The sequence below is a fragment of the Oryctolagus cuniculus genome, chromosome 20, assembly GCF_051225735.1.
Source record: "Oryctolagus cuniculus isolate XC-2025 breed Fujian yellow rabbit chromosome 20, ASM5122573v1, whole genome shotgun sequence".
Classification (NCBI taxonomy): Eukaryota; Metazoa; Chordata; class Mammalia; order Lagomorpha; family Leporidae; genus Oryctolagus; species Oryctolagus cuniculus.
Genome location: NC_142886.1, coordinates 27631108 through 27656843, shown reverse-complemented (window position 1 = coordinate 27656843; position 25736 = coordinate 27631108). Strand labels below are relative to the sequence as shown.

The following is a 25736-nucleotide window of genomic DNA, read 5'->3' as shown; positions in this document are numbered from 1 at the left end:
TGAGCATATCAAAGGTTACTGCTATTCCACAGGCAGCATTATTACTCGCCACACTTTCAGCCTCTTCCTCATAGGAGGCTTTCCACTGTAAGAACTGTGATCTCGACAAACATGCCTTGAGCAGTGTAATCCAGTCAAAATGAGTTTGAAGGTTCGCTGCCCATTGTATGAGCACCTGTTCAAAGTAGGGAGAGTCGGTGCCTGACTCTTGAGAAGCCTTTTTTAGCATAGTAAGGTCACGGACCATCTTTCACCGCCTTCCAAGGTGCATTAGCATGGAGCCGGATCAGAAATGGGACAGCCAGAAGTCCAGCGGGCACCCATATGGGATGCTGACTAACCTGCTATGGCAGAACGCTGGCCCCTGGGAAGATCTTAAGAGTACGCTGGATCCAGAAGTACACGGGCTGGTACACTGGGTTTCTCTCCCGGCATGATCCACCTTCCCCTCCAACTTCTAACTGGTTCCTGCATTCACTTCTTCCTCCTAGGACATTAGTAGAAATGTTTTTCAGTTACTTTCCTTCCTCTTGTCCTCAGAAAGCACGTAATAGCGGATTTATTTTTTATGTCGTGTGGGGGTTATTGCAGCCCAGAGCAAGGTCTTCCTCTTGAACTAGGATATGTTACTAATAAGATAGTGGTGATAACTTATGTGCCTTGAATGCCTACTCTGTGTCAGTGTGTGGAGAAAGATTTACTTGTATTGTTTAATCCTCTCAACTCCCATTTTCTTCCAGTTTTACAGGGGAACACACTACAGCTGAGGCAGGTTCAGTTAACTATGGAGTCTTTGCTTTCTAGAGTTATGATGAAGTTCATGGTTGTTCTTACCGGCCATTAATCAGGTGTTGGGACCCCCGGACAGGTCAGGGTCCTTGTGCTCGAGGTGTTTTCAGTTTGATGAGATGAGAGTTCCAAAGGGGGAAAAGGTCAGTTCAAAACGCTTTCTAGCTGGGTGTCTTTTATTAGGGTTCTTTGGTGGGCCTGTGCCCCAGGAAACCTGTGCTTGAAGGCAGGAGCAGTGTCCATCTCCCAGAGCCCCTGATGCGTGCCTTCGAGGTGCTGTGAATCTTGGCTGAGTCGGATGGAGAGAGAACATCCCCATGCGGAGATCTGAAGGAGCACCAGGTGAACATGAGGAGTTACGGCTGAAACAGCCAGGACTGGTCATTGAATTAGAACGGTGGCCCTCGGGGCCGGCGCTGTGGCGCAGTAGGTTAATCCTCCGCCTGCAGCACCAGCATCCCAAATGGGTGCCGGGTTCTAGTCCCGGTTGCTCCTTTTCCAGTCCAGCTCTCTGCTGTGGCCCAGGAATACAGTGGAGGATGGCCCAAGTGCTTGGGCCCCTGCACCTGCGTGGGAGACCAGGAGGAAGCACCTGGCTCCTGACTTCGGATCAGCGCAGTGCCGGCTGTGGCCGCCATTTAGGGGGTGAACCAATGGAAGAAAGACCTTTCTCTCTGTCTCTCTCTCTCTCTCTCTCTCACAGTCTGTAACTCTACCTGTCAAATAAATGAAAAAAAAAAAAAAAAAAAGAACAGTGGTTCTCAGCCAGGAGCAGTTCTGTGCCGCCGAGGGACATTGGGTACTGTCTGAGAGCAGCTGTTCTGACGTCTCATAGAGATGTCACCAGCATCCTGGAGTGCACAGGACAGTCCCCGCAGCCAAGCATCTGGCTCCACGTGGTAGGAGTGCTGCGTTTGAGAAAGCCAGGGGTAGAGAGGATGGCTTTCCAAAGCTGCGTGGAATTGCTGCATCCGGCGCGTAGGCGAGTCGTACGGACTTAGGTGTCAACCCCAAATAACTGCTTTAAATGAAGAGATTGGGCCCTTCTGCCATCTTCTAGAAAATGGCCCAAGAAGCAAGCAACGAAGAGCTAAGGCAGGATGAAATTCAAAGAGTGTCTGTCTCCCGTAAAGGAAAACAGCGATCAGAAACAAGGTTGGACGTTCGGTGGTTCTTGGGTTCAGGATTCTGGCTTTTCAGGGTCCCTCACTCCTTCAAAACAAAGCCCTTGTCTGTAAACAGTATTCTCTACAGGGAATAGCTTTCAGAGTCTTCCTGTTTGCGACCTGAGGTTTCAGCGAAGAGGAAGCAAAGGGCTTATCTTCTTAGGAGCTAAGCTCTGCAGTGACATGGCGCTCTTTCTGTTTATGAACCGTAATTGTTTTTAATGGTCTTCTGACGGGGCACCTGGGTTCCTCACTTCCCTAGGGGAGAAGGAAATCTTGCTTTATGCCAGGAAACTCTCTGAGGCATACGTGTTGCATCACTACGGCAGAGGGGCCTTTTTTGTTTTGTTTCTAAATTGTTTCGGGAGCTTTGGGGGAAAATAAAGGACCGAAGCTGTGTTGGCCGTCAGGTGGGCCTCAGAGCTCGGTTTGGTGTCTGTGAGCCCGAGAGTTGTCAGTGCATTTCGACGTTAAGGTCTAGAAGCTGGTCAGGGAAAGTCGTTCATGGCCCTAATGTAGGGCTGGGGGTAGTGGGATAGGTCGTTCGGCGTGGATAGAGATGTTCTGTATCTGTCTGTGGCTATTTCGATTTAATCACAGTTCAAACTTTGTGGCCACCCTGTTGGCTGGTAGAAGAGCCATTGTGTTTTTCAGCTCCACGTTAGGTTTTTGTGTTAAAAAATGTGTCTTTCTGTGCCTTTTTCTTGGGGTTGTGTTTCTGCAGTGTTAAAATAGTAGTTGATTCGTCACATCATAATTCAATCCATCTGGTGCACCCCAAGCTGAGTGATCACTTAGGAACACGTTCCGTGCTTAAAGGCTGAGGAAAAACAGGATCGCTTGATCCCTGGATTTGTGGAAACATAAAGTCAGCTTATTTGTTTTTTTGTAAGCCTCGCGAGTCTGTAACCTACACTGGGACAGGACAGGCCAGCCTGATTCTCCCTCTGCTGCCTGTTCCTGGAAGGGGAAGTCCTGGGAGATCTGTTCTAAAGAACTCTGACCTGATATTCAAATGTTTTTGAAAAAAAAAAAAAAAAACAACTTGCTTTTTAGTTTTCTTTAATGAGAAAGTACAAAATACACGGTAAACTTGACTTGGTAGCATGATCAGAATGTCTGAAACCATACTCTAGAAACACAGAAGGAAAACTCAGATTTTTTAAATTGGCAAATAAAAGGTAAATTATTTTAGTAAGTAAGTTTCATTTTCTTGCCTCTGACTTTTGCCTTAGGTCCTCAGTTCTAATTCAGTTATTCTTGAGCTTATGTTTCCGCTTTACCTTTCTTTGTTTCCAAGATTTTGACCATTTTGGAACCATCGCAATGATTTTGCCACATTAGAGGATATCATTCTAATATTATTTTCTTTACATTAACATTTAAAACTTTGTTTCGTTATAAAAAATGCTGCTAGTTTTATGTGTCAGTATTTTTAAAGATTTACTTACTTATTGAAGGGCAGAGAAAAAGGGAGAAAGGGAGAGCGATTGATCTTCCATCTTCCCATCTGCTGTTTCACTCCCCAAATGGCTGCAAAGCCAGGTCTGGGCCAGGCCAAAGCCAGGAGCCACCTGAGTCTCTCACATAGGTGACAGGGACTCAAGTCCTTGAGCCATCACACGCTGCCTTCCCAGGTGCATTAACTGCACAGCAGCCAGGTCTCCAAGCAGGGCTCTGACACGGGACGCTATGGTGGCCAGCAGCAGTTTAACCCTCTGTGCCACAGTGCCAGCTCCTCAATTTTTCTCAATACATAGTAATATATATATATATATGTTTCTTAAAATAGAGACCATTTTCTCATGTGCCACCTAAATTTCTTTTTTTTTTATTTTCTAATAAGACTAAATTTATTCAATACCCTAGTAAAAGGTTTGATTATAAGTATCCAACAGTATAAAAAGTACAAAACAGATCTGTAGATGTCTAATATATTAATACAAAGTGCATGACTACACACAGTACGTCCTACAGGCAGAGAGGGGGCAGGGGAGAAGACGGTGGCTGAGGTCTAGCAATAAATAAATAAATACAGAAGTAGAGATGACCCACGTTATAGTATATTCTACCACCAGTACTGCAGCCAACATGTACAAAAAAAGAAAAACAACAAAGCCATTTCGAAGTAACTCAGGATGGAGGATGATAACAGCTGGGCCCTTGCGTCCCCTTTTGAGGCAGGGGGAGTCGGGGGTGTGTGGGGTCGGGAGCAGGCAGGCTTTTTCCCACAAGGGAGAAATGCAACCTGTTATGTTCAGACAAGAGCTAGCGGACTACAGGGCTCACTCCTCGGTTAGGCTACCCAAAACCTCAAACTCCAGTTCTAAAATTAAGCGCCGAGTCGCGGCACCGTAAGCATGATGCTCCTTCTGCAGGGGGGCCGTCCGGACAGGGCTTTTTGTTTTTCCTGGACTTTAGAAAAGAGGCAATGAGAACACTTTGGCGTGGATACAAGTGAGAAGCTTTAAAACTGAGGATCTCTTGGCCAGCGCCACGGCTCACTAGGCTAATCCTCCGCCTTGCGGCGCCGGCACACCGGGTTCTAGTCCCGGTCGGGGCGCCGGATTCTGTCCCGGTTGCCCCTCTTCCAGGCCAGCCCTCTGCTGTGGCCAGGGAGTGCAGTGGAGGATGGCCCAGGTGCTTGGGCCCTGCACCCCATGGGAGACCAGGAGAAGCACCTGGCTCCTGCCATCGGATCAGCGCGGTGCACCGGCCATGGCGGCCATTGGAGGGTGAACCAACGGCAAAGGAAGACCTTTCTCTCTGTCTCTCTCTCTCACTATCCACTCTGCCTGTCAAAAAAAAAAAAAAAATTAAAACAAAAAAAACTGAGGATCTCACAAGTGGAGAGCCTACGGTCACATCTGGAGATCCAGAAAGCCAGACTAAAAAGTCAAAGCAAAGCCAATCTTAGTATTCACGCACGCCTCTGTCCTTTAACTCAATTTTACGTTAATTATAACGAGGAAAAAAAAAAAAAAAAAAACAGAAGCCCTAGGCAGCTACAAGAAGTCAGACGCCGGCTCAACTGTGGTAAAACCTTCGCAAAGGTCACAGGAGATAAAAGCCAGGGCCGAATGGAACGGCCCAGACTGGCGGCGAAGTAGCCCCCAGCCCCCAAGGCGAGCCCCCAGAGCAGCGTGCCTTCACGCTGTTTCTCAACCAGCTGAGCCTGTTTAACCCGGGATCCGTGTTCCCCGGGGCGGAGCTCTGCCTCTGCTGTGGGACCTCGCAGAAATTAAGACCTGGACCAAACATGAACATGAGGGAGGGTGCCACCTAAATTTCAAAATCTGCCCTGGCTTCTTATAGGAATACTTGCAGAAAAGGCTTATATTTGGCTGATATTTTATGCTACAGAAAAGTAGGCTTTTTCTTCTTTCTAGTGGTTTAAATTTCAGTAGATCAATTCAGGAAATCTGAAAAACTGGGTTCCTGGTTGTTTTCCCTCTCTGTGAAACTGGACTGCATTTCTTATACTTTAAACTTCAAATAAACTTGTGTTTTTCTTTCTCCCTTTCTTACTTCCTGCCTCTTTGAATCCTATTATAAGATGTTTTTACCAATTTTACATAATTTAAGGCATTTCTTTCTAAAAAAAATTTATTGGTTAATTTGTGCGGCAGAGTTACAGAGAGAGGGAAAGACAGAGAGGTCTTCCATCTACTGGTTCACTCCCCAAATGGCCACAACTGCCCGAGCTGGGCCAATCCAAAGCCAGGAGCTTCTTCTGGGTCTCCCATGCAGCTGCAGGGGTCCAAACACTTGGGCCATCTTCCCCTGCTGTCAGACCATTAGCAGAGAGTTGGATTGAAGAGGAGCAGCTGGGACATGAGCCAGTGCCCACATGGGATGCTAATGCCAAAGGCAGAGGCTTAACCTACTGTGCCTCAGTGCCAGCCCCAGACGAAAATTCCTTTAAACTTAAAAATACAGTGCAATATCTTTTTTAAAAAAAAAGATTTATTTATTTGAAAGTCAGAGTTATACAGAGAGAGAAGGAGAGGCAGACAGAGAGAGAGAGTGGTCTCTCTCTGCTGGTTCACACTCCAGTTGGCCAAAATGACTGGAGCTGCGCTGACCCAAGGCCAGGAGCTTCTTATAGGTCTCCCATGCGGGTGCAGGGACCCAAGGACTTGGGCATCTTCTATTGCCTTCCCAGGCCATAACAGAGAGCTGGATCAGAAGTGGAGCAGCTGGGACTTGAACCAATGCCCATATGGGATGCTGGTACTGCAGGTGGCAACTTTACCCACTGTGCTACAGCGCCGGCCCCAGCAATATTTTTTGTTTCACGCATTAGTACCTGGTACACAGCAAGCTGTTAAAATGCTGTGAGAAGTGGCTCTTTAACATATGAAAAATGTTAAACCTAACTCATAATAAGGAAAACAGAAATTGGGATTACATTGGTAGTTTGCTAACTCACTGTATTGGTCAAAAAAACATGCTTTCACGCATTGCTGAGGGACTGTAAGTGGCACAGATGCTGTGAAAAGCAATTGTCAGTATTCATTAAAATTACAGTATGCCCCCCACTGACTCCTTCCTTCCCTGGCATGGCCACAAGGTTATCATAACATTGATTGTGGTGATAAAAGGTTAGAAAGCACATGAACATCCATCAGTAGGGAGCTGGGTCAGCCGATGATGGAGTATTTACCCAAGAAACATTAGTCTGCTCCGGAAGAGAACGAGGAAGCTGTTCATGGGCAGGTATGGCAAGTTCTGTGTGACATAAAAAATAAACCCGTGCCTGCTGTGTCCACTGTGCTCATGATTTATGTGAAAGAGTGTCAGAGAATATACAGAGAGCATGTTGTACTCATTTATATACGTATAAAATAGTACATTTTACTCATTTACTTGTATATGTATATATGTATATTAACACACACATAAACATACACACATACCATTTTTTGTATGCATCAAATGTCTCCAGAACGCTACACAAAATCTAATACTATTCATTACTTTTGGAGGTAAGAACTGACATGGAAGAAGGTTTTCACTGTGAACTATTTGAATAATATGGATATCTTAACTGTTTAGGAAAAAAAATTATACACACACACACACACACACACACAAGCATGCCGTGAGATTTTCACTGTGTTTATATCCTGTCCTCCAACCTTTCTCTCCATCGCTGTTGCCTTCCTGCTCATCAAGAACCCACCTTTTCTGGGCCTCCTCTCAGATGACTTCTTTCCTGAAATAAAGGTTATAAATCTCCTTGAGAATTAATCTTAGATCATTCTTCTAAGTCCACTGGTGCTTTCCATTATTTTTGTGCTAATTGCATTTCTGTCTAAAAATTCACCTACTGAAGTCTTCGTTATGACTATAAGCAGCAGAATAAGCTGGAGGGAGATAGAACTGTTTAGAGAAACCGATACTGTTAATGACAGAGAGAAAGCAGAATTTTTAAAAATCTTTTGTTTCTATTTTATTCATGAAGGCTATCTTCAACTTGAAAAAGATAAAGAGGCAGGATGAATTTATTTTTTCAGTAATTGCAGAGTGGGTCCATGGGACCAGTTCTGTCCCTAGGGAAAATTAGAAACCATGGGTGGGGGCTGGCGTCATGGTGCGGCAGGTTAAGCTGCCACTGGGGACACGTGCATCAGTGCTGGTTCAAGTCCCCGCTACTGCACTTCTGATTGTTTCCTGCTCATGCATCCTGGAAGGCAGCGTGTGAGGCCTCAAGTCTTGTGCCCCTGCCACCCACGTGGGAGACCTGGATGGAGTTCTGGGCTTCTGGCTTTGACCTGGCTCAGCCCTGGCTGTTGTAGGCATTTGGGGAGTGAACCAGTGGATGAAAGATTCTCTCTCTCTTTCTATCTCTGTCTCCTTCCCTCCCTCTTCTTGTGTGTGTGAATGTGTTGCTCTGCCTTTCAAATAAATCAAAATATAGATTTAAAAATATAGATGAAATATGAACATATGCTTGAAGATACCGAGAGATAGCAATATAATGAAGAATTTCCAGGCTGTGATCTGGAAGAGAGGTATAAAGAGAGTGGTCCAGAGATGAGAGTCTCTTTGGGGGCTCCTTTGTCCCCTGGGGCAAATAAAATTGGAAATCTGAGTGGAGATGCTGAATGGCAAATGCCTTTCTGGACCAAAGTAACAGGGATTAATGTTGGGACTCAGTAAATGGGGGAAGCCTGGGGAACCCTGGTTCCTCTGCAGTGGGACCTTGAAAGGCTGTGCCCTAGAAGGAGGCCTTGGCAGAGACCCAAGTTCATGAATTTGGTTGAATTGACCCAGTGTCTAGTTAGTGCTCCAGGTGTCTAATGGAAGCAAATGCAGATCCTCTCTGAAGGCTCACTGTAGGCTACAAATTACCTCTACCATTTGCAAGAACAGTTTCTGGCATGTATTAAAAAAGAGTCGGCACGGGAAGAGACAACGTGAACAAAAATCAAAAGAAACAACAGGCAGTAAAAATGGACCCAAAGGGGTCCCAGATTTTGGAGTTACCAGTTAAAACTGCTGCAAAACCAAAGCAACGAGAACTGTTAAAAGTAGCCATAGAAAATGTCAGTGTGCCATCAAACGAGTAGGGATTTGACTGACATCTGACTTGTGCACAGAGAAATAAATGGTAGGTTTTTTTTAATAGTACTGAAAGAAGATGATGACTAATGTAGAATTTTTAAAGTGAAAGTAATATTCAAGAATGAAGGTGAGGGGCTGGTGCTGTGGCGTAGCAGGTAAAGCCGCCGCCTGTGGTGCCAGCATCCTATATGGGCGCCGGTTCAAGTCCCGGCTGCTCCACTTCCAATCCAGCTTTCTGCTATGGCCTGGGAAAGCAGTAGAAGATGGCCCAAGTCCTTGGGCCCCTGCACCCAAGTGGGAGACCAGGAAGAAGCTCCTGGCTCCTGGCTTCAGATCAGTGCAGCTCTGGCCATTGCAGCCAGTTGGGGAGTGAACCATTGAATGGAAGACCTCTCTCTCTGCCTCTGCCTCTGCCTCTCCTCTCTTTGTGTAACTCTGACTTTCAAATAAAGAAAAAAATCTTTTAAAAAAGTATTTTTTGTAAGATAGTCAAAACCAGGATTTATTGCCAGCAGAGTTACATTAAAGGAATAAATAAATCCTTGGCATATTCAGAGTGCTCCCGGGTGGCTTCCCATCCAGCTCCCTGCTAATGTGCCTGGGAAAGCAGTGGACGATGGCGCAAGTGCTTGGGTTGCTGCCATTCATGTGGGAGACCTAGATGAAGTTCTCTGTTCCTGTCTTCAGCCTGGGCCAGACCTGGCTGTTGCAGCCATTTGGGGAGTGAATTAGCAGATGGAAGATGTGTGTGTGTGTGTGTGTGTGTGTGTGTGTGTGTCTCTGTCATTCTGCCTTTCAAACAAAGAAATAACTCTTTAAAAAAAAAAAAAAGCTCCCAGATGGAAGGAAAATAGTTTGATCTCACTCATGAATATAAGTGTAAAAAGCTATCAACATAATATTAGCAGACTGATATATATGGTAATATAGATGCCTGGGGCTGTCGCTGTGGGACAGCGAGTTAAGCCGCTTTTGGCAGTGCCAGCATCTCATATGGCTGCTGCTCTGAGTTCTGGCTGCTCCATTTCTAATCCAGCTCCCTGCTAATGCGCATGGGAAAACAATGGAAGATGGCACAAGTCCTCAGGTCCCTGTAACCAGGGGAGACCCAGAAGAAGCTCCTGGCTCCTGGTTTCAGATCGGCCCAGCTCTGGCCATTGTAGCCATTTAGGGAGTGAACCAGTGGATGGAAGACCTCTCTTTCTCTCTCTCTCTAACCCTGCCTTTCAAATAAATAAATAAATCTTTAAAAATATATGAATATATATAAAATATATATGAATACATACATATATATATCCAAGTTGAGTTTTTCTGGGATTGCAAATTTATTGTGGCATTTTTAAAAAGGCATTGTTCATTTGATTTTTTTAAAGAGATTTATTTAATTATTTGAAAGGCAGAGTTAGAAAGACAGAGACAGAGATCTTCCTTCCACTGGTTTGTTCCCCAAATGGCCATAATGGCCAGAGTTGAGCTGATCTGAAGCCAGGAGCCAGGAGCTTGTTCTGGGTCTACCATGTGGATGCAGGGGCCCAGGTACTGGGCCATCTCCCACTGCTTTCCCCGGCGCATTAGCAGGGAGCTGAATCAGAAGTGGAGGAGACCCGCCATGTCTGATTTCCAGTTTGGGTCAGGTTCTGCCGATTTGGCCTAGATATGCGGTCCCGGTTTCTTTGGGGCGCGGCCTGGTGTCTGTGGGCGCGGCTGGCCCTTGGCCCCAGCCGCGGGCCTCTCAGCTGTGGTCACCCGGCAGTGGGGGAAGCTGTTTACACGTGGCAGGCCTTTGCGAACCTTTCTGAAGCGCCAGGCAAGGTCTGACACCCCATTGCAGGTCAGGAGGCCCGAGCTGGTGGCGGCCGCCAAACTCCTGAGCAAGAAAGAGCAGGAACTGCGGGAGATTGAGCACCTGCTAAGCAATGAGAATGCAGATTTAAGGAGACTTGCAGAGAATGAAGTAACTCTGTGTCAGAAAGAAATTACACAGCTGAAGCAACAGATCCTTTTACTTTTGGTTCCCTCAGAAGAAACAGATGAAAATGATTTGGTCCTGGAGGTAACTGCAGGAATCGGGGGTCAGGAGGCAATGTTGTTTACTTCAGAGATGTTTGATATGTATCAGCAACATGCTGCATTTAAAAGATGGCATTTTGAAACCCTGGAATATTTTCCAAGTGAAATAGGTGGCCTTAGACATGCATCTGCCAGCATTGGGGGTTCAGAAGCCTATACGCTCATGAAATTTGAAGGAGGTGTGCACGGACTACACAGAGTGCCAAAAACAGAGAAGCAAGGCCGCGTCCATACTAGCACTATGACTGTAGCAATACTACCCAGTCTACTGAGATTAACCTGGTGGTTAATCCTATAGATTTGAGAATTGATACAAAACGAGCCAGCGGAGCAGGGGGGCAGCATGTAAATACCACAGACAGTGCCGTCTGGAGAGTTCATCCTCCCACAGGAAGAAGAAAAAGAATGAGAAGGAAATGAAGTATTCCTTAATAAATAAAGAATATTTTTCTATTAAAATTCTTTCATTCTCATAACAATATTCAGGTATTGTTTCTGAATGCCAACAAGAGAGATCTCAACTGAAAAATAGAGAGATGGCCATGAAGAAGTTATGTGCAAAACTCTACAGCATGCATCTAGAAGAAACAAGTAAAAGATATAATGCTAGGAAGATTCCGGTTGGAACTAAAGGAAGGTTGGAGAAAAGAACATATAATTTCCCACAAAATCGCGTCACAGATCACAGAATAAACAAATCAGTGCATGATCTGGACGCTTTTATGAAAGGAGATTACCAGCTGGATGAGATGATACAGTCATTGAAAGACTATGCTAATTATGAATCTTTATTAGAAATTATTTCCAAAAAACTCTAAGTCCATTTGTTGTTAATGTGCCTGGGAAAGCAGAATATAGTCCAAGTATTTGGACCTTTGTCACTGATGTCAGACCCAGATGGAGTTTCAGGTTCCTGGCTTCAGCCTGGCCCAGCCCCGACCACTGCAGCCATTTGGAGAGTGAACCAACAAATGGAAGATCTCTGTCTCTCCCTCTCTTTCTGTAACTCTGCCTTTCAAATAAATAAATCTTAACCAAAAAAAAAAAAAAAAAAAAAAAAAAGTGGAGCAGCCAGGACTTGAACTGGCACCCATATGGGATGCCACAGGTGGTAGCTTTACTTGCTATGCTGCAACACTGGCATGCTGAGATTTTTTTTTTTTTTTTTTTGACAGGCGGAGTGGACAGTGAGAGAGAGAGAGAGAGAGAGAGAAAGGTCTTCCTTTTCCATTGGTTCACCCCCCAATGGCTGCTGCGGCCGGCGCGCTGATCTGAAGCCAGGTCTCCTGGTCTCCCATGCGGGTGCAGGGCCCAAGCACTTGGGACATCCTCCACTGCACTCCCTGGCCACAGCAGAGAGCTGGCCTGGAAGAGGGGCAACCGGAACAGAATCCGGCGCCCCAACCAGGACTAGAACCTGGTGTGCCGGTGCCACAAGCGGAGGATTAGCCTAGTGAGCCGCAGCGCCAGCCGAATGTATCATTTTCAAAGAGTGGAAGACTCAATACTGTAAATGTGTTGATTCTTCTTGCCCTGGTTTTTAGAAAAAAATGTGATCCCAAAAATAATCCCAGAAGGGTTTTGGTGATTTTTTGGTGCAGTCTGGCACATTGGTTCATATAGAGAGAAATGAATGGCACAAATAGAGAAGACACTCTTGAGTAAGAACAACATGTAAAGATTTGCCCTATCAGATATCAAGACTTTATTTGAAAGCTTTTACAGAATAGCCTAGCAATGCCTGCATTTATATGGACACATGATTTGCAACAAGGATTGTACTAAGGAGCAGTGGGGGAGGATGGTAACTGTGCTGGGACAGTTGGCTCTTCCAAGAGGAAGGAAAGAAACTTGATTCTTCTGACTCACAGTACAGCAAAAAGGCAAGGTGAGGTATGTTACAGTTTGAAAAGGAAAGGTTGAAGGGCCTTTGATGCAGTTGGGTAGCTGCATGGGAAGCCCAAATCCCATGTTACATCCATGTTGAATCCCATGTTGAATTGCCTGGTTCAAGCACAAGTCCTTCTGCTTCTGATCTCACTTCCTGCTGGTACATAGCAGATGATGGCTCAGTTGTCTGAGTCCATGCCACCCATGCAGGAGTCCTGAATTTGAGATATAGCCTCCTGGCTTCAGCATGGACAAGTCCTGGCTGTTGTAGGTATTTGGGCAATGAACTGGTAGGTGGAAGATCTTTGTCTCTCTGGCTTTCAGATTATAAAATGAAAATAATTTTTTTAAAAAAATGAGAAAAGCAATACAATAAGCTCCTAAAAGATAGTATGAGAGAATATTTTCTGGATCTCAGTATAGTGAAAGATGCCTTAAATAGGACACAGAAGGTCTAGTGAAGAATAAGTTGGTTGATACATCTTGACTACATTAAAGACAAAAGATATCACTAAAAGAGTCAAAAAGTAAGTAACAGTGAAAGGAGTTAATTATAACACAAATAGTTGAAAAAAGTTTGTATCCAAAACTTTATAAAAATAGAGATGAGGCCAGCGCTGTGGTGCAGCAGGTAAAGCTGCCACCTGCACCACCAGCATCCTATATGGATGCCAGTTTATGCCCCCAGATGCTTCACTTCCAATCTAGCTCTCTACTAATGGCCTGGAAAAAGCAGCAAAAGGTGACCCAAGGGTTTGGGGCCCCTGTCACCCATGTGGAAGAGTGTCTGTCTTTCCATCTCTCTCTAACTCTTACTTTCAAATAAGTAAATAAGTCTCCAAAAAAAATAAAAAATAAAAATACATACAATCTAATAGTAAAACCAGCAAGAGAGACATATTTTAAGATGTAATCGCAAAAGATTTTAGAATGCCCAAGAAGCATAAATCATCAGTGAAATACAAACTAAGTGAGCATACACTTGCCAGCATGGCCTAAATAAACATGACCAGGTGTTGGAGAAAGTACACAGTAGGCCAGCATCGTGGCTCACTAGGCTAATCCTCCACCTGCGGTGCCGGCACCCCGGGTTCTAGCCCTGGTTGGGGTGCCAGATTCTGTCCTGGATGCTCCTCTTCCAGTCGAGCTCTCTACTGTGGCCCGGGAAGGCAGTGGAGGATGGCCCAGGTCCTTGGGCCCTGCACCCGCATGGGAGACCAGGAGAAGCACCTGGCTCCTGCCTTCGGATTGGCGTGGTGCAGCGCAGCGCGCCAGCCATAGCAGCCATTTGGGGGGTGAACCATCGGCAAAGGAAGACCTTTCTCTCTGTCTCTCTCTTTCACTGTCTAACTCTGCCTGTCAAAAAAATAAAAAATAAGACAGCAGTGAAGAAGTTTGCCTCATCAGTTAACTCTTCCCTTCACGAGGGTTCTCTGTAGCAGGTGATGCTGCTTGATAGCATTTTGCCCACAGGAACTTCTTTCCAAATTGGAAACCCTGCTGCTTCTTCATCAGCTAAGTTAAGGGAATCGTCTAAGTCTCGTGTTGTCATCTCAGCAGTGTTGACGGCATCTTTCCCAGGAGTATATTGCGTCCAAGAAACCACTTTCTGGGGAAGATGTATGACTTGGCAATTTAGCTACCACTTGGGACACCCACTTCTCATGTTGGAGTCCCTAGGTTTGAGTCTTGACTTAGCTTCTGATCTAGCTTCCTGCTGATTTGCATCCTGGGTAGCAGCAGGTTATTTCTTAAGTAATTTGGGCTCTGCCATTCACATGATTGAATTCCAGGCTCCTGGTTTTGGCCTGGCCCTTGTGGGCACTTAGGAGTGAACCACGGGATGGAGGATATCTCTCTGTCTCCCTCTCTCTGCCTTTTAGAGAAATAAAAATAAATAAGCATGAAAGCCTTTTAAATAAGAATAAATAGGCCGGCACCGTGGCTCACTAGGCTAATCCTCCGCCTTGCGGCGCCGGCACACCAGGTTCTAGTCCCGGTCGGGGCGCCGGATTCTGTCCCGGTTGCCCCTCTTCCAGGCCAGCTCTCTGCTGTGGCCAGGGAGTGCAGTGGAGGATGGCCCAGGTGCTTGGGCCCTGCACCCCATGGGAGACCAGGAGAAGTACCTGGCTCCTGCCATTGGATAAGTGCGGTGCGCCGGCCGTGGCGGCCATTGGAGGGTGAACCAACGGCAAAGGAAGATCTTTCTCTCTGTCTCTCTCTCTCACTGTCCACTCTGCCTGTCAAAAAATAAAAAAATAAATAAAGAAAGAAAGAATAAATAAGCATGAAAAAGATTCTACTTTCTTTGCTCACCTGTTAAAGTTTTATGATGAGATTACAGTAGTTCAGTCACATTGTCAGGTTCCACATTTTATTCTTGTTCTCTTTTTCTTTTCTATTTTATTTTATTTTATTTTATTTTATTTTATTTTATTTTATTTTATTTTATTTTATTTTTTGACAGGCAGAGTGGACAGTGAGAGAGAGAGAGAGAGAGAGAGAGAGAGAAAGGTCTTCCTTTTTGCTGTTGGTTCACCCTCCAATGGCCACTGCGGCCGTTGCGCTGCGCTGCGCTGCGCTGATCCGAAGCCAAGAGCCAGGTGCTTCTCCTGGTCTCCCATGGGGTGCAGGGCCCAAGCACTTGGGCCATCCTCCACTGCACTCTGGCCACAGCAGAGAGCTGGCCTGGAAGAGGGGCAACCGGGACAGAATCCGGCGCCCCGACCGGGACTAGAACCTGGTGTGCCGGCGCCGCAGGCAGAGGATTAGCCTAGTGAGCCGTGGTGCCGGCTCTTTTTTTTTTTTTTTAAAGATTTATTAATTTATTTGCAAGTCAGAGTTAGGCAGAGAGAGAGAGGAAGAGAGAGAGAGAGCGAGAGAGCGAACTTCCGTCCAATCGTTCACTCCCCAGTTGGCCGCAATGGCCGGAGCTGTGCCAATCCGAAGCCAGGAGCCAGGAGCTTCTTCCGGGTCTCCCACACAGGTGCAGGGGCCCAAGCACTTGTGCTATCTTCTACTGCTTTCCCAGACCACAGCAGAGAGCTGGATTGGAAGTGGAGCAGCCGGGTCTCGAACTGGCGCCCATATGGGATGCCAGCACTTCAGGCCAGGGCGTTAACTCACTGCACCACAGCACTGGCCCCTTGCTTTTTCTACCATATCTGAAGTTACTTCCTCCACTGAAGTCTTGAACCACTCAGAATCATCCATGAAGGTTGAAAGCAGCTTCTTCCAAACTTCTGTTAATGTTGCTGTTTTGACCTCCTTCTGTGCATCAAGAATGTTAATGACATCCAGAATGGTGAATCATTTCCAGAGGTTTTCAATTTACTTTGCCCAGATCCATCAGAGGAATTACTATCTATGGCAGCTATAGCCTTACAAAATGCATTTCTTAAATACTAGGACTTGGAAGTTGAAATTACTCCTCGATCCATGGGCTGCAGAATGGGTATACAGTATGTATATGATGTGTGTGTGTGTGTGTGTGTGTGTAGTATGTGGCTGTTGAGTCTTGGTTTGTAGTAATAATGATGATCAGAATGTAGTTCAGATTTCTGAACCCAGACAGATTCTTTCCAGGAATTTTGTTCCGAGCAATAGAAGCTCATCCTGGTTCCTAGAAGCAGAAAGAGGATGCATTAGAAGGAAAAAGGAGACTCATCAAATTGTTAGGAGGCTGAAGTAGCAGACTCTAGAGGTCCAGCAACAAGTACTGTTTGGTCGTAGCTCTTTGGCTGCTGTCAGATGAATTCTGTCTCCCTGTTGTGCCATTCCTATTTAAAATTCTAGCTGAAAGTTTTTAGGTCATATGACTGTACCCTGACTTCCGGGCACCGGAAGAGAAAGATCTTCCATTTTGAACTCCTCTGTGTACTACTTACAATGGCAGTTCCTTGCAAGGAGGAGAAGGTTGAATATTTGTGGGTTTTGGTTTTTATGTTTTTTTGTTTTTACATTTTATTTATTTATTTGAGAGACAGAGTTATAGACAGAGTGGGAGAGACAGAGAAAAATGTCTTCCATCTGCTGGTTCACTCCCCAAATATCTGTAATGGCCAGAACTGGGCTGATCTGAAGCCAGGAGCCTGGAGCTTCTTCCGGATCTCCCAAGCAGGCACAGGGGTCCAAGCACTTGGGCCATCCTTCCACTGCACTCCCGGGCCACAGCAGAGAGCTGGCCTGGAAGAGGAGCAACCAGGATAGAATCCGGTGCCCCAACCGGGACTAGAACCCGGTGTGCCAGTGCCGCAGGCGGAGGATTAGCCTATTAATTTAACTCTTTTCACAGTGTGAAACATCATACCTGACACATAGCAAGGGCCCAGTAAAGGACTATTGAATTAAGTCAGGTTTCCTTTTTGATGTGGTTGCTTTGTATATAATATATTTTGATTTTGGCAAAAATGTTTGGCAGAGTGATATCTGAAATGCAGATCCAGTGGTATGCTTTAAATTGGTAAAAGCCATTGTCAAATGAAGAAGACAGATTAAATAGTATGGCATAATCTCATTTTTTAAGCCATTGTCAAATGAAGAAGACAGATTAAATAGTATGGCATAATCTCATTTTTTAAACAGCAACAACAACAAAAAAACCCGACTGGCAACTGACTTTATATGCATACAAGAATTTGTTTTGACCTATGATTTATCAAAGAATTGCATATTGAAAACAGTAATGCCTTACCATGTTCTACCTATTAAATTGGCAAAAAAATGATAAGGAATGATTGATTACACTTAGTGTCAGAATGTAGACAATGAGTACATTTCAATCCCTGTAAGTGAATTGGAGAGCAATGGCCAGCATTTAGGAAAGTCTTAATGTGTTGATCCTTTGACAAGAATTTCAATTATGGGGATTTGTCCTAGGGAAATAAATTAAAAAGATGTTATCAAGTTAAAAATGCTCGAATGTGTCCAAAAATAAATGCAAATTAAAATTGAGATACTGTCCTCACATGTCAAGTTTGTAAATTTTCCAGGAGTTTGATGACAGACTCTAATGGTGGAAGCTGTTGAGGGAAAAGCACTCCTACATTGCTGCTGTGATGTGAAATGATAGATGATCCCTATGGAGAATTTTCACTCCCTGGAATCTATTCCAAAGATAGCCTAGCAAAAATATGAACTATATACTAGGCACCATGGCACAATTTGTAATATTATAAGACTGGAAATAACTAATGTCCATCAGCAGGGACGTTATTATGGTGTACAGCCACATAATCAAGTATTCTAGTTTTTTTTTAATTTATTTGTTCATTTGAAAGGGAGAGTTACAGAGAGAAAGGGGGAGAGAGAGAGAGAGAGAGAGAGAGAGAGAGAGAGAGAGAAACAAGATCTTCCATCTGCTGGTTCACTCTCCAAATGGCCACAACAGCCAGGGTTGGGCCTGGCTGAAGCCAGGAGCCCTGAGCTCCATTCAGGTCTTCTGCATCCACATGGGTGCGGGGTTGCCCAAGCACTGGGGCTGTCTTCCAGTGCTTTCCCAGGTACATTAGCAGGGAGTTGGATCAGAAGTGGAGCAGCTGGGACTGGAACCTCCTGGACTTGAACCAGTGCTCATATGGGATGCCAGCATTGCAGGCTGTAGCTTAAACTGCTGTACCACAACACTGACCCCAAATATTCTAGTTTAAAGGTAATGAGGAATAATATTATGCTATTTATTTGAGATATTTAAAAAAAAACAACTTTATTTGAAAGGCAGAGAGAGGAAGGGTGGTAGAGAAAGGAAGTGAGATATTTCCCATGCACTGGTTCACATTCCTCAAATGCCTACAGCAGCCAGGGCTAATCCAGGCTGAAGTCTAGAGCCCTGAACTCGGTCCAGGTCTCCATGTGAATGGCGGGGGCTCATTCACTTGAGCCATCATCTGCTGCCTCCCAAGATGATTAACAGGAACCTGGATCAGAAACAGACGGGCTGGTGCTGTGGCACAGTAGGTTAATCCTCTGCCTGCGGCACCGGCATCCCATATGGGTGCACCAGCATCCCATATGGGTGCCAGTTCTAATCCCAGCTGCTCCATGTCCAATCCAGCTCTCTGCTGTGGCCTGGGAAAGCAGCGGAGGATGGCCCAAGTGCTTGGGCTCCTGCACCCACTTGGGAGACCCAGAAGAAGCTCCTGGCTCCTGGCTTTGGATTGGCTCAGCTCCGGCCTTTGAGGCCAGTTTGGGAGTGAACCAGCAGATAGAAGACATTTCTCTCCCTCTCACTATATGTAACTCTACCTCTTAAATAAATAAATAAAATATTAAAAAAAAAAAAGAAACAGAGGAGCTGGGATTGAACTAGCTCTTCATCATTGGATGCAGGCATCCCAAGCAACAGCTTAACCTTTTGTGCAACAACATCTGCCCCTAAATTTTTTTTTAAATAAAACCAAATCTGGAATGGTAGATACATGTTTTCCTATCTGTACTTAACTTGTTCTAGAATGGACAAAGCATCATTAATATAATTTCAAAAATTGAATAATATGAATATGAAAGGTCGTGAATTTAAGTGAAAAAAAAAAAAGTGAATTGTTTTCCAAAAGTCTATTTCAAAATAGAGCAGAAGAGGGAGTAGGCTTGGAAAAAGTTTATTTTTATAAACCCTGGAGATCTTGCTTGACTTATGTAGGCCAACAGAGTAAGCTTGCAGTTAAAAATTCTCATATCTGGTTAGAGTGTTGTCTTAAGAAATAATTGTGGCCTTATTAAAAGGTTATTGTTATTGTACTCTGCATATTTTAGAACATATCTTAAAAAAAAACACCCTGTTCATTTGAGCTCTTTACTAACAGAACAAACCAAATTGAACAACTAAACAAAGCCTTCGAGTTCAGACGCTGCTGATGTGGAGACAGCCAGCTGGGGAGGAGGAGCCTGTGGGAAACGTGACAGCTGACTGTATATGTCCGAGAGGGCATTGCGGGGAGGAGTGCTCAGGGGAATTGATTAGGAAGCAATTTCATTAGGTCAACACCAAGGAGCGGTGGTTTTGTGCCTCATCCCCCAGTGAAGTGGGCCTCTGTATAGTGTGGCCGAGTCTGGGGAGCACCTGACAAGCATCTTGAACTCACTTCGTTTGTTGGGAGAAACATTAGGTGTCAGAGCTGTAAGGTCTTTCTGCCTATGACACTGAATAGGCAAGAGAAAACTAGACCCCATTCACATAAGAAACGAGAGTAGACGTGGGCAGGATCACATTGGCCTGTTTCACCTTTAGGTTGCTCTGACACTTTGGGTATCTGAGCTTTACTTTATCAGGCTGTATTTTGTATGGGGAGGTGGACTTTGGACTCTTGCTGTCTTAATTGGAGGCGGTTTCACTGGGAACCATCCAGAGGCACTGAACCACATGTTATCTGAGTGTTCGTGGAAAGGCTAAGTGAATCAGCCACAAAACGAAGTAGCAACTTAAGTGGTTACGTGAACTAAGTGGTTCAGAGAACAGCTGCTGGGTTGGAATTCTGTCTCTGCCTCAGTTTCCTTACCTGCAGAATGGCAATGATAATACGAGTGGGCTTCTTGTGAGCTTGGGAGCATGACCTTCATTATGCATTTCACCTATGCACTCTGTGAGGGCCTGAAGTTATTCAGTAAATTGTGGGTGGGTAAGTGGTTAAACAAATGCATGGAGTTACAGCAGTTCTTTCCCTGAGCTTGGATACGGGGAGCTGGGATTATTGAATGGAGAGTTGATATTCTGTTCTTTGACACTAGATTCAGTGCATTTCATTCCACATCCTACTCTGTCCTCTCTGTTCTCCCTAATTTAGCCATCTACCTTTTAAGAAATAGGAGTTTTGAATTAGGATCAATTGTGTGGGGGCTGCTTGCAGAAAACGACTTGTGCATACGAATGGGTTTTGACTGTGAGCACACTTCAGATATGTTGACTTGAATAAGTTATGTACTGGGCTTTGCAGAACATGAAGTTTATACCCACATTATTTTTGGAAAGAAGAAACTGATTGAAACTGCTAGGTTTTTTATAAAGATACAAAATCGTTACTATATTTTCACTCAGTATTGCATTCTCTCTGTGATTTTCTAGATAACGAAGATCTGGACAACGCCAAGGCCACCACTCTGCTGGCCTCTGTTTCGGATCCAGAACCCCATTCCTCCCCTGACAGGTAGGGACAGACAACTGCTTTTGATAAGATGCTTCCAGAGGTTTCATTGAGATCAGGAACTGGCGAGGGAAGTGGGCAGCAGCTTCAAGGGGGAAGGCAACTTGAAGTAGGGGTGTGGGTGGTTTTGTCATAATGAACTCTGAAGTGTGTTTAGCGGCAATGTTAGATCTTTTTCAAGTTATAGGTTTTGTTTGCTTATTTGTTTGTTTTTTGGTTTCACTCTTGAGAGAACAAAACTGTGACATAATCTAGTGCAAGTGTTCCCATTTATCTTCTCTGGAAGGCCATTGTCATTGTTAACATTGTTAACATTGTCATTGTTAAAGCGTTTACAGTAGATCCCAAATTGCAAGTGGCTGTGTTTACCCATAAAATGCGTAACCACGCACACACTCAGTCTCATGAACAGCTGGAAGCCGTGTTTTATTATGCGTTTGTCAGACTCATCCATTGTCGTGACCTCGAGGTTGTCATTCTTAAATTCCTTCTCCGTCCATCCATCTCATCTACCCACCGTGATTGACATCTCAGTGTAGGAGGACAAGAGTTACATTGAACTCTAGAGTGAGTGGAAGACGTGAAATATTAATGGAATGATTCCTGGGAGGTATTATCATCCAACTCATCAGTTCATGGAGCAGTGTTGTCTGGGAGCACCTAAGCCTCTGTCTCACAGAACTGATGGCTGGAGGTAGAGGAGATGTGGAGCCGTTTTGTGTCCCATCTGGATGGTCTTTCATCTTTGCTACCTTTTTTTTTTTTTTAAGATTTATTTAGGGCCGGTGCCATGGCTCAACAGGCTAATCCTCCGCCTTGCGGCACCGGCACACCGGGTTCTAGTCCCGGTCGGGGCACCGGATTCTGTCCCTGTTGCCCCTCTTCCAAGCCAGCTCTCTGCTGTGGCCAGGGAGTGCAGTGGAGGATGGCCCAAGTGCTTGGGCCCTGCACCCCATGGGAGACCAGGAAAAGCACCTGGCTCCCAGCTTCGGATCAGCGCGATGCGCCAGCCGCAGCGCACCAGCCGCGGCGGCCATTGGAGGGTGAACCAACGGCAAAAGGAAGACCTTTCTCTCTGTCTCTCTCTCTCTCACTGTCCACTCTGCCTGTCAAAAAAAAAAAAAAAAAAAAAAAGATTTATTTAGTTATTTGAAAGGCAGAGTGACAGAGAGAAAAACATAGGAGTCTTCTATCCTCTGCTTCACTTCCCACATGGCCACAATGACCAAGGCTGAGCCACACAGAAGCCAGGAGCCAAGAGCTCCATCCAGGTCTCCCACATGGATAGCAGGGGCCCAAGCCCTCAGGCCACCCTCTGCTGCTTTGTCAGGCACGAGAGCAGGAAGCTGGATTGGAAATGGAGTAGCTGGGACTCACACTGGTGCTGTGATATGGGATGCTAGCATTGCAGACACAGCTTAGCCTACTGTGCCACGACACTGACCCCTCCTTCCTTTTGTAGATGCAATAACTCATGTGATTAATATAAGTATAATGTAATTGGGGATAATAATACAGTAGCCATGCTTTATTAAATGCTTCTCAGTAATGATAAAACAGTTACTTTCATCACATATTTCTATTGATAAATACTTTGAGTATTTAAATGTATTATTTCATCAAGTCCTCTTAACAGCCCCAATAAAATAAGTATACTTGCCTTTTATTAAAATTTGATTTTTAAATTTTGTATTAATATTTAATAATACATATTTTAAGAGGTTTGCAGTACAGCCTTTTCAACACGTACACATTGCTTGAACCAACCTTTCCAGGCAAACCAGCCTATTCCTTTTGTTTGTGTTTGAAGCCTACCAGCTCCTGTCTTCCAGCTCTCTGTACAGGATATTATAAATCATGAGCCGTTGTCACCCCACTGAGCTGCCAAACCCCAGGATTTGTTAGATTTGCAGTACTGTGTTTTAGTACCAGTTATCCAATCTCCCCCCATCCCTTGCCTTTTTTTTTTTTTTTTTAAGATGAGGGCAATAAAACCGTGAGTTCCATAATTTACCGAAGTCCACATAGCTCTAGCTTATTCTCATAGCCGGCAGTGGGAGATCCTGACTCTCCATGGAGCTGCTCGGTTACTGCATGTACCTGTCCTCTAGAGGACACGGCCTCCTCCAGGCCTCGATTCCTGAGACAGTTCACTCGTGCAAAGGTCCTGAGGCGCACTCCCTGCCGTCTGCCTGCCAGGCTTCTTTCCTGCACACGTGGACTTGGAGGCTGGGTTTGGGCACAGACTGCTTTATCCTCCCAGAAGTGAGAAACAGAACATTCTTGGATAAAAGGAGATTCAGTTTTAAAGTTCTGTTTGTAAAATCCAGCAAGGGAAGAAAAGAATCCGGGGTGTTGATGCCTGAAGCACCGTGGTTGTGTTTTGTGCCGACTGGAAATGAGAAGGACGCTGACCTTCTTCTTTCCAGGGAGCCTGGCAGCTGGCGGGGCCGCCCCGCCCTTCGTCCTGGCCTGGGTGCTGTGCCTCAGCACAAGCCAGAGGCCTAGCCTGGAAGATTTCCCTGCACATGACATTACCGGCATCCAGTGGCTTGCAAGTTCTCTTTCCCAAAATACCCTTCAGTGATTCTCTAGAGCATCAGCTGCTAATGTGAACACTGAGTTTATGTGGCTGATGCATGTCCTGTTTGGAATTCTTAAGCAGAGCCGTACTGGTTCAGAGGAGCACACACAGCGGTAAAGAGGTGACTGCGTGCTGGCTGCCACCTACAGTGAGGGTAGCTAGCGATGCGCAGTAACTGCTGTCCTTCCCCTGTTCTAAATGATGGTCTATTCCCAACAAAAATTAACTTACTCACTTAGTCACTCAACAGACTTCGGGGAGTGTCTGCCCTTTATCCATTCAGTCAACAGAACCTTGTTGAGAGCTGGCACTGTGCTGGTACTGAGGATACCACCAGTGAGCCAGACGGTCCGGGTTGCTGCTCTCACGAGCTTGTGTTCTAGCACAGAGGCAGACGGAAGGCAGGTGCACCTCGTGTTTCAGAGGCTCTGAGTTGCCACCAGCCCTAAGACATGCTGCTGGGTAAGAGTGCTCAGGGTAAGGAGCCTGCCACGGACCCCACCTGCACAGTCGATGAGAAGAAGAGCAGAGGGGCCGGCGCCGTGGCTCACTTGGCTAATCCTCCACCTGCGGCACGGGCATCCCATATGGGCTCCGGATTCTGTCCCAGTTGTTCCTCTTCCAGTCCAGCTCTCTGCTGTGGCCCAGGAAAGCAGTGGAGGATGACCCAAGTGCTTGGTCTCCTGCACCCACATGGGAGGCTGGAGGAAGCACCTGGCTCCTGGCTTCGGATCGGCGCAGCGCCAGCCGTAGTGACCATTTCGGGGGTGAACCAACGGAAGGAAGACCTTTCTCTCTGTGTCTCTCTCTCTCTCACTGTCTATAACTCTACCTGTCAAAAAAAAAAAAAAAGACTTCTCTCTCTCTCTCTGCCTCTCCTTCTCTGTGTAACTCACTTTCAAATAAATAAATAAATCTTTAAAAAAAAAAAAGAAGAGCAGAGGGAAAAACCCCTCCATGCTGAAGAGTACACCCAGGAAAGGTGTGGGGAGAATGAGACCCCCTGGGAACACGCACACAGGTTTGTTGTCCACATTCCCTCTGCAGTGTGTTCTGGACAGAACCCTTGAGCAGAGCACTGAATTCCAGGTGGCCTCAGGTTGGTGGCACTCCTGAGCACTGGCATTCCCTCCTGTGGGAGGACTTGCTGTCAGTCCAGGCCACGGCAGTGGGAAGACATTTTCAGTACTTAAGACATCCCGTGGGCTGGTGCTGCGGCTTAGCGGATAAAGCCGCTACCTGCAGGGCCAGCATCCCATATGGGCACCTGTTTGAGACTGGCTGCTCCATTCCAATCCAGCTCTCTGCTGTGGCCTGAGAAAGCAGTAGAAGATGACCCAAGACCTTGGGCCCCTGCACCTGCGTGGGAGATCCAGAGGAAACTCCTGGCTCCTGGCTTCGGATTGGTGCAACTCTGGCTGTTGCGGCCATCTGGGGAATGAACCAGTGGATGGAAGACCTCTCTCTCTCTCTCTCTCTTCCTTTCCTTCTCTCTGTGTGTAACTCTGACTTTCAAATAATAAATAAATAAATCTTAAAAAAAAAAAAGACATCCCACATTTCAGGTATCAAGATCTAAGAACAAGGCCGGTGCCGTGGCTCAATAGGCTAATCCTCCGCTTTGCAGCGCCGGCACCCTGGGTTCTAGTCCCATTCGGGGCGCCGGATTCTGTCCCGGTTGCCCCTCTTCCAGGCCAGCTCTCTGCTGTGGCCCGGGAAGGCAGTGGAGGATGGCCCAAGTGCTTGGGCCCTGCACCCCATGGGAGACCAGGAGAAGCACCTGGCTCCTGACTTCGGATCAGCGCGATGCGCCAGCCACAGCACGCCATCTGCAGCGGCCATTGGAGGGTGAACCAATGGCAAAAAGAAGACTTTTCTCTCTGTCTCTCTCTCTCACTGTCCACTCTGCCTGTCAAAAAAAAAAAAAAAAAAAAAAAAAAAGATCTAAGAACAAGTGTGAGTCTTGTGATCAACAAAATAGGGTCCGTCCTACATCCTACGGCAGGGCAGGAGTAAGTGCCGAGCAGAAAGCTGAAGCAGGGTGAGGTGCGGAGTGACAGCCCAGGGAGACCGCTCAGAAAGTGAGAGTGGAGAGAAGCCTGGACTGGGGGAAGAGCATTGCAGGCAGAGGCTGCCAGGCTCAAAGGCCGTCACGTGGGAGACTGCCTGGTGTCGGAGGACTGTCAGGTTCAAGAGCCCATCCCGTGGGAGTGAGCTGGGCGACCTGGGATTTCCCGTCTAGGCGCTGTGCACAGAGAGGGAGTAAAACCCGGTCCGGGATGGCAAGCTGGCTCTCTAGTCAAGGAGGCAGGTGACGATCAGTGTCGAGGAACAAAAGGAACTGAATCTCTGGGTTTGAGGGCATCAAACAAGGCTCACAACCTAGGCCAGTTTAGAGTTTACACTGGATCACCCAAGCAAACCTATAAAAATCAACAGCATCCCACTCTGTCTCACGGTCACTACCTTTTGTTTGTTCAGAGGTGTAGGTTGAGATGAGTTGGATATTCCAAAAGATGTCCTGTTCTA

General features: G+C 45.9%; 1 protein-coding gene and 1 pseudogene across 2 annotated transcripts in view; both read left to right on the top strand.

Moving 5' to 3' along the window:
* TMED8 (transmembrane p24 trafficking protein family member 8) overlaps window positions 1–25736 on the top strand; it is a 37290-nt gene that overhangs the window by 3177 nt on the left and 8377 nt on the right. For both annotated transcript variants that reach the window (XM_089322441.1, XM_008271991.5), the window contains exon 2: window positions 20545–20626. In XM_089322441.1, coding sequence (XP_089178567.1) covers window positions 20545–20626 — 82 coding nt within the window. The remainder of the gene's footprint in view (window positions 1–20544; window positions 20627–25736) is intronic.
* Window positions 10052–11533, top strand: LOC149120119 (peptide chain release factor 1-like, mitochondrial; annotated as a pseudogene).